Source organism: Gastrolobium bilobum, unplaced genomic scaffold (genome assembly GCF_033153095.1).
Source record: "Gastrolobium bilobum isolate Gb01-03AN ecotype WA unplaced genomic scaffold, APGP_CSIRO_Gbil_v1 utg1374, whole genome shotgun sequence".
Classification (NCBI taxonomy): Eukaryota; Viridiplantae; Streptophyta; class Magnoliopsida; order Fabales; family Fabaceae; genus Gastrolobium; species Gastrolobium bilobum.
This window is the reverse complement of record NW_026897474.1, coordinates 281,756-289,654: the sequence shown is the minus strand read 5'-3', so window position 1 is coordinate 289,654 and position 7,899 is coordinate 281,756. Positions and strand designations below refer to the sequence as shown.

Here is a 7,899-nt window from a genome sequence, read left to right as displayed (position 1 = left end):
TCATTAGTTCACTTTTGTTTTATCTGACTATATCATTTTGCCAGTATAGCTTGTGCACTTTTTTGGATGCAAGTTTGTGCATTTTTTTGGATGCAAGTTTGTGCAGTTTTTTGGATACAAGTTTGTGAACTTTTAATGTAAAGAACCTTTTCTACACTTTTAATATAATGAATTGTTTCTTGAATGTTATTGATTGTTTCACATACAGTTCAGTTCCAGCTCCCAAAGCATTCTAAAGGCTGATGTTAATATTCACATTTACAACAACAACAAAAAATTAATATGCCACGGTCCCTTCCTTCCCTTTTACGTGCTGTGCAGCTGATTAAATGCCTATGCCACTCTCCCTCACTTGTAGGTTGTGCAATGCCTACATACAAACAGCCACACAATATAATATGCAATAAGTACACAAAACAATATGCATGACATATATAACTAGAGCATGGGTGGACTGATAGTTGAGCATTTATATTAGTTAAGACTGTTCTGTTAATACTTCACCGTAGCGGCAATACCGCTACCCGCTATACCATTTTTGGGGTCGGTCGCTACTGACCGCTAACTGTTATTGACAACTATGGTGTCGAGTCGGTGCTACATTGTTGTGAATGACCAGAATGCTTAGTTGCATGATTCTCAATTTCAGATTTTGGTGTCCTTGTGATTGTATTAGAGGAATGAAGTCCTTCCAATGCTGCTAGAACATTTAACATAGGTGGTCTAAATTTGGGGTCTGTGTTCAAGCATTGCAATGCAAGTGCAGCAGCAGCTTGTGCTCCTTTCCTGGAGTATTCACCACCCAACCTAGTATCCATGATTCTCAACACTCTTCTGCTATCACTCAGGAAGGGCTTTGCCCAATCCACAAGATCTTCATCTGAAAATTCAGGTCTATCATCTTTCATGGCACACCTTCCTGTTAGTAACTCTAACAAGACAACGCCAAAGCTGTATACATTACTCCTTGGAGTCAAATGACCTGTTCAAATGAAAGCTAACTTAGCAAAATGGAAAGTCAGGCTCATGACATTCATAAAAAAATATGTGCATGATACAACTTAAGTGGAAAGCTGTAAGTAATAGACAAAACTACCATTGCCCTAGGTTGTCAGTAGCAGCCCGTAGCGCCGCTAAACCGCTACCGTAGCGGGTAGCGGTGGTCGGCAGCTACAAACCGCGACGCTACGCCACTACAAGAAAAAAGTTTATTTGTGACGAAATTTTTTCGTCACAAATATTGTCACAAATGATAATTTTCGATACAAATAATCAAATTTTGTCACAAATACATTTGCGACACAGGAATTTGTGACGAAATTTACTTGTGACGTAGGAATTAGTGACGAAATTTCATAAAATTTTGTCACTAATAAGATTTTTTCTTGTAGTGCGCGACATTGGCCGTAGTGGAAGGTAGCAGCGTAGCGTAGCGGCAATACCGCTACCCGCTACACCACTTCGAATTTGACGGAGAATCTGGAGATGATGATGATTTTCTTCATTATTTCACTTCTTGTACTTGACTATTTGACAATTTTATTGTTCATTTGTGTTTAGTTTTGGATCCTTCTTTTATGTTCCTTGTATTTGACATTGATTGTGGAATTGTGTTTGATTTTGTGTGACTTCTTATGTTTGAGAATTAATACTAAAAGCGGTATTGCCTCGTTTCTTGACTGTTAGTATAATATATGTGGAGTTAATACTTCACCGTAGCGACAATACTGCTACCCGCTACACCGCTATATCATTTTCGGGGTCGACCGCCACCGGCCGCTAACTGCTATTGACAACTATGCTATTGCCTGCTTTGTTTAGATACTTTAAAAAAAAAGAAAATTGAACTGGTCATTAAAGTGCAAGTGGTTCAACTAGAGTTACAATGGGTTCCTATAATTGTTAATTAAAGTCCGTATTAATGGTTTTATATTATGTTTCTTTTACACAACCTCTTGGACAATGTACACATTCGCCTATGTATACTTCTGTTTACTTGTGCTAAAAAGCTCTATAACATTTAAATATTTATTAATAGGGTAAGTATTGAATTCTTAACCATCTGGTTAGAATCAATTTAATACAAAAGTTTAAATAGCTAATTGAAAGCCACTTAATAATTTTATATTATATTTCTCTTCCACATTTAAACTACAAAATCCTATCAATTCTCAATGGGAAGTAAATTATTTAGTGTGGCAGTTTTAAGCTACTAGCCTACTTCCTATTATATCTATACGTTTGAAGATGTTAACAAGCAGCATGGAAGAACCTACTTCATTATTTTTAGTCTTTATTTTTTATTTTTTATTTACACACATTTTATCTTTTTTCTAATTTTTTTTTTCTTTTACTCTTTTTTGAAGTGTTCTAAGCTTTCATAACATTAGATTTTTTTTATCACTCTATTTTCTTCTTCTAAGAAGAATAAAGTAGATGTATTTAGTTAAGTTTCTAACCATATTAAGAAGGGGTGCCGATGAAAAAAACTACAGAGGGCTAAATTATTTAAAAAAAGCATAGATATTTAAGTGATTCAAAGTAAAATCATAGGAGATTTTTTGAATTTTTCCCTAAAATTTAAACTGACATTCCAAGGGGATGAAAACTACTACGACAAAACAAAAGCACAAAAAACACATTGGAAACAGTTTAACTATGCTCAAGGAGAGGATTATACTTACAAATTTTTTGTTTATAAATTCTTACAAAGTATACTATATACTCGCGGAAGTACATTAGGTTACACTATGTATTTCCGGGAGTACATAGTATAATTTACAAAAATTTATAAAAAAAAATTATAAACAAATCCTTCCCCAGGCTCAAGATAACAAAAACATTTGCATTTTGAGTCTTCAGGCCAATGAATATTATCTAATAGTATGTAGAAACTTCTGGATAGTTTTGGAGAGATGAACTGGTTTGCTTTAGGTTTGATGTTTGGTCAATTCGGGTTTCTGCTATTGACTTCATTTTGGTTTTCTATTTTCCAAAAACCAGAAGTCATTGATGACATAGGATTACCTAGGGTACTGTGTAATATATACAGGGTGGAAATCAATAGAGACCATTAAAAGACTTAATACACTAACACAAAAAAGGGCAAATCCCTATGCAAGAAGGGTTGATTGTACACAAACTGCTCAATAATTTTATTGGCATTATTTTTTGGCAGCAACACCAGAAAAATAGTGTTTGCCTCAGATACAACGTCAGATCCTGATAGTTTTGTGTCAGACAATATTTCTGTCACATCCGCATAAATACTTTTGCCTAATTTTATATCCAAAATGTTTTGATTTAGCTAAATGTTAAATTAGAAATTTAGATCTTAACACTTTGATCAAGACAAAGGAACTATACCTGTGGCCAGATACTCTGGTGCAGCATAACCTTGATCGATAATTCTGGTTGAAATGTAAGTATTATCTCTGGTAGGCCCATCTCTTGCCAAGTCAAAACCAGAAAGCTTGACATTGAAATCCTGCATATATATCAGGCTACTCTTTCACAATGGAAACTTATATGTAAACCAGAATATGTAGTCATTGTAGATTTACAAACCAAACTTTTAATGTTACATACTGAATCAAGTAGAATATTGGAAGCCTTTAAAAAACGAAAGATAACATTTGCATCCGGGGAATGTAAGAATGTTAATCCTCTTGCAACACCAATTGCAATGTTGACCCGTGTGATCCAGGCAATGGGTTGAACACCTTCTGCAAAAATATAAAACAAAATTTAAGGTATTATTAATAAATAGTAATATGGCTCAATATGTTAGCTCTTGTACTACGTGGCTCAATTTGTTGCTATACTCTAAATCATCAAAGGATTGTGTTTTATTTAGACAAATGAAGACAATTAAAGAGATAGAATTAGGAAATTCAGAGAAAAAAAAATACTCCTCATTAAACTAGATAGAGAGGGTACGAACGAGGGCAATCTTTATATGCAGCCTACCTTCGTATGTGTAAAGAGGTTGTTTCCCAGACTGAAATCTCTAACCTTTTTTAGTCACAAAAGAGAAATTTTACCACGACTTAGGCTTGCCCTTTTGAAATTCAGAGAAAATAAAAACATGAAAAATTTTCAAGTTCTGGCATCCTCTGGATCAATTTTTTGAATCACCTTCATGAACATGGTTTCAAAAAGACAAAAGCTATATATGAAAATAATAGTTTTTTTTTTTCCAAATTTCCGGGAACAAGAGTCAAGAAGCCATTTTCATATATTTGATCTTTCTTATGCCAAGCAACAAACCAGATCCCAGTTACCCCCACAATTTATAACCATACTTTTTAGGATTTGTCCTAGGTATATCTTCTGACTACAACATACCCATTTCATAATAAAGCTTATGTTTATATATAAACCAAGTCACATTTGCTTTATTATTATTCTCTGTCTTTGATGAGTTAATAATAATCACATTAGAAGGTTGCTATAGCCACAGTCCAGGATCAAAACCTGGTTGTGGTGGCCAATTATTCCTTCCACCCCTTCCCCCACCCTTGGTATTCTGAAATAGTTTTAGAACCAAAAAAAATTCTAATATTGGGAATCAAAACCAGATAATCACAATAATCATCTTTAGGAAAGCATCAACCACATCAAATTGCAGTTATCCGTGAAATGTGTACATAAAGTCATGAAATACAATCACAATGTCTTTATCCATACTCTTACTTGGTGTATAAAAACTACTCAAATATCAGGAATTGGGACAAATGAGAGACCAAATATGCTTAGAGTGAAATGTACTTACTTCTAAATAAACGATTCTCCAAACTTCCTTTTTGCATAAACTCATAAACTAGAAGCCTGTTTTCATCCTCATAACAATAACCAATAAGTTTCACCAGATTTTCATGGTGAAGCTGCCCTAGATAATGGACTTCTGCCTGCCAACATAAAAGGATGAAAAATCAGTCGATACCAAGCAAGAAAAATTAGTCAAAGGGAAAAAACAAAATTGATCTTTGTTACACATACAAGCCATTCCATGTGGCCTTTGCTTCCTTGCTTGAGATTCTTAATGGCCACTACAATTCCACTCCCCGGTTTTGTGGGAGCATATGTGTTCTCATCAATCCATCCCTTGAAGACGCGCCCAAACCCTCCCTCTCCAATCAAATTGTCTTGCCCGAAGTTCTTAGTTGCTTCCTTTAGATCACTCAAGCTGAAGGACTTAAGGTTATTGGAGACTGATTTGACAATATTTAACTCTGAAGTTTGGATAACAGCTTTTTGTTCAGAAGAATTTGAATGCTGCTTTGTCTTGCTTAGAGGCTTCTTGCTTCCTGTGAGACAATGAGAGGCAAGTTAAAAGCAGCCATGAGATTTACTTTCTAAAATCTTGTACACAGCTCTGTCACATGTAACTTCTTGAAATCAGTTAACATATAAAGTGCCCAAAAAGGGTGAAAATAAGTAACATATAGCAAGATTTTTATTTTCATCATTGCAAAAATGCAAGAGTAAGCTTGTCCACAATCGACCCTCACCTCTGCCCTCGCAAGGTGAAAAGTTTTGTACACTGGAGTTTGCCCTTTTTAAGATTATTTAGGTAGTCAAACACAAGAAAAGAATGTATACCAAGACATAGCCGCGCAAGGAAGTTTCTAATTCTATATATGGAAAGAAGAGGTTTTGGGAAAATTTATTGGATTAGGTTTTATGGGGCAATGCTGGAAGAGTTCTGGTGCCTCTAATTTGTAGTTAACTTAGATTAAGATTTGTAGTGAATATATGGATACATCCAATGTTATAAAAACCGACCCGGTTATCGAACTGGTCGGAGTGCTGGGTCATTGGGTCACTGGTTCAATTAGTGGGTCACTGGGTCAACTGCATGACCCGGAAATATATGTATATATATTTTAATTTGGAATATTAGTTATAAATTTTTATTTTAAATTAAAATAAATATGAACATATTACCATTAATAAATAGATTACCAAAAAAATTAATAAATAAAAATAAAGGTGCACACATGTGAATAGAAGAAAAAATGATACATGAAAAGATATGAAAATATAAAAGATTTCAAAATTATTAAATTTTTCTTATGGGCTTACAAGAAGAGTGAAGTTAAATTTGGCCCATTTCAAAAAAATTGAAGAGGCCCAAATTTTCAAAACCCTAATATTCCCTTTCATATTTCCTTCCATTCTTAGTTAAAGCAGTAGCAGCCTCCGATCAGTTTTCGCTGGTTTTAGCCACAACCATAAACGATTCGCATGTCACTAACTCGCGAAGTCCAGCAGCCGCCTCTGTCTCATAAACCCTATTCTGGTTTTCGCTGATTAGTCCTCTTGTTTGTTTTCTGGGTTCTTTTTTGGTTTCTCTTCTCTGGTTCCATTTCTAGTTTCTCTTCTAGTTTCATTTCTGAGTTTCATTTCTCGTTTCGTTTATGTTTTTTTATGTTTCTTAAGGTTGTGCCTTCGATCTCTGTCTCAACGTTTCTGATTTTTTCGCTGATTTTTTTGAACTGCCGGGTCACCGGTTTTAGCAAAACTCAGTCGGTTCGCATCGAGTCAAACCGGTTCACACCGGTTCACCTACAAGTTCGATCCAATAGGTTACCCGGACCGGTCACACCACCGGTTTACCGGTTTCCGGGTTGAACCGGCCGGTCCGGTCCGATTTTTGCAACACTGGATACATCACAAAGTACAAGCTTTAACAATTTCACAGAAAATATTGACATACGTGGCTCTACTTTGTCTAAATTTCAAAATTCATACACTGGGTTCATCGACTTTGTTATGGAATAGATTCGTATCTTAATCGTATATCCCTCAAGGGATTATGCCATATCTAATTCATATCTCATCAATAGAAAGAAGATATAGATAAAGGGATAAGACCTTTATCTCAACAAGTTAAGAGGTTTAATTCCACATCAACTGGGAGATTTTGACAGCCCAAAGTCAAGAGATAACCCTTATAAATAAAAGGCTAAAGACCTCGTGTACACTTTTGACCTATTTACTATTACTGCCAACACTGTACAACTCACGTCTTTGCTATAAGCCTATTGATAGTACGGTTGTCTAGGACCGAACAGACTTCTAGACATGCATTAACCAATTATTTATGTATCTTTTAAAATGCAAAATTGTTCGACATTCTTTGCAACTGGATTGCAAAGCAGCCTCATAATCTTCATTTTCAAATAAATAAAATAGCCTATAATATTTTAAAGCAACATCATAGGGACAACAGTTTTAAAAAACAAAGTGAAAAAAAAACGAAAACATTCAACATAACAAGGGGGGGAAATAGATAAAAAATTCCCACAAAAAAAAAAATAAGGATAAAATTCAAGCCTGGTTAGTATGATAAGTGCACTAAAGAATAAGAACAGAGATGAGGAAGAAACAAAGGAAGGGAAAAACATACATAGCTTTTATAAAGATGATTAAAATGAAGAGAAACTGACCTGCAAAATTAGAAGAAGACACATGATCAGCAACCGGTTTTGCACAAGTGTTTCCCATCATGAAAGGGTCTTGTTATACCAAACCAGCAAACCTTATGCACGAGAAACACAAAAGGAAGCAAAAGGGTGTGAAGAAAGAGTCTGAAAACTGCAAGTGTTTATCTGAATTATGGAAGAAGAAAAGTTCCACGGCATTGGCATAGTTGGCTAGGCAGCGTGGGCAATTTAAAGTTGAACCAAAATAATAATAATAAGGGAAGACTCTTTGTCATTTTAAATGACATAACACTCTGTCTTTTTAAGAGAGATAGACACAGAAAAATAAATTTTATTTAAATTTTAAATTTAAAAAAACCTCAAACTTTCTTTCTCCTGTGATTTCTATTTTTTTGTGTTTATCTGTTCTAAAATGACATAACTTATGTCATTTAAAATGACAAACATC

General features: G+C 34.7%; 1 protein-coding gene across 1 annotated transcript; it reads right to left on the bottom strand.

The window, feature by feature from the left end:
* Window positions 1-303: 303 nt before the first annotated feature.
* On the bottom strand, window positions 304-7,591 carry LOC133307228 (probable serine/threonine-protein kinase PBL2). Its single transcript, XM_061507708.1, has 6 exons — window positions 7,455-7,591; window positions 5,002-5,309; window positions 4,775-4,910; window positions 3,589-3,725; window positions 3,367-3,487; window positions 304-982 (listed from the first exon to the last, which is right to left on the bottom strand). Exons 1-6 carry the CDS (start codon window positions 7,513-7,515, stop codon window positions 579-581), a joined length of 1,167 nt encoding a protein of 388 aa, XP_061363692.1. The 5' UTR covers window positions 7,516-7,591; the 3' UTR covers window positions 304-578.
* Window positions 7,592-7,899: the final 308 nt, after the last annotated feature.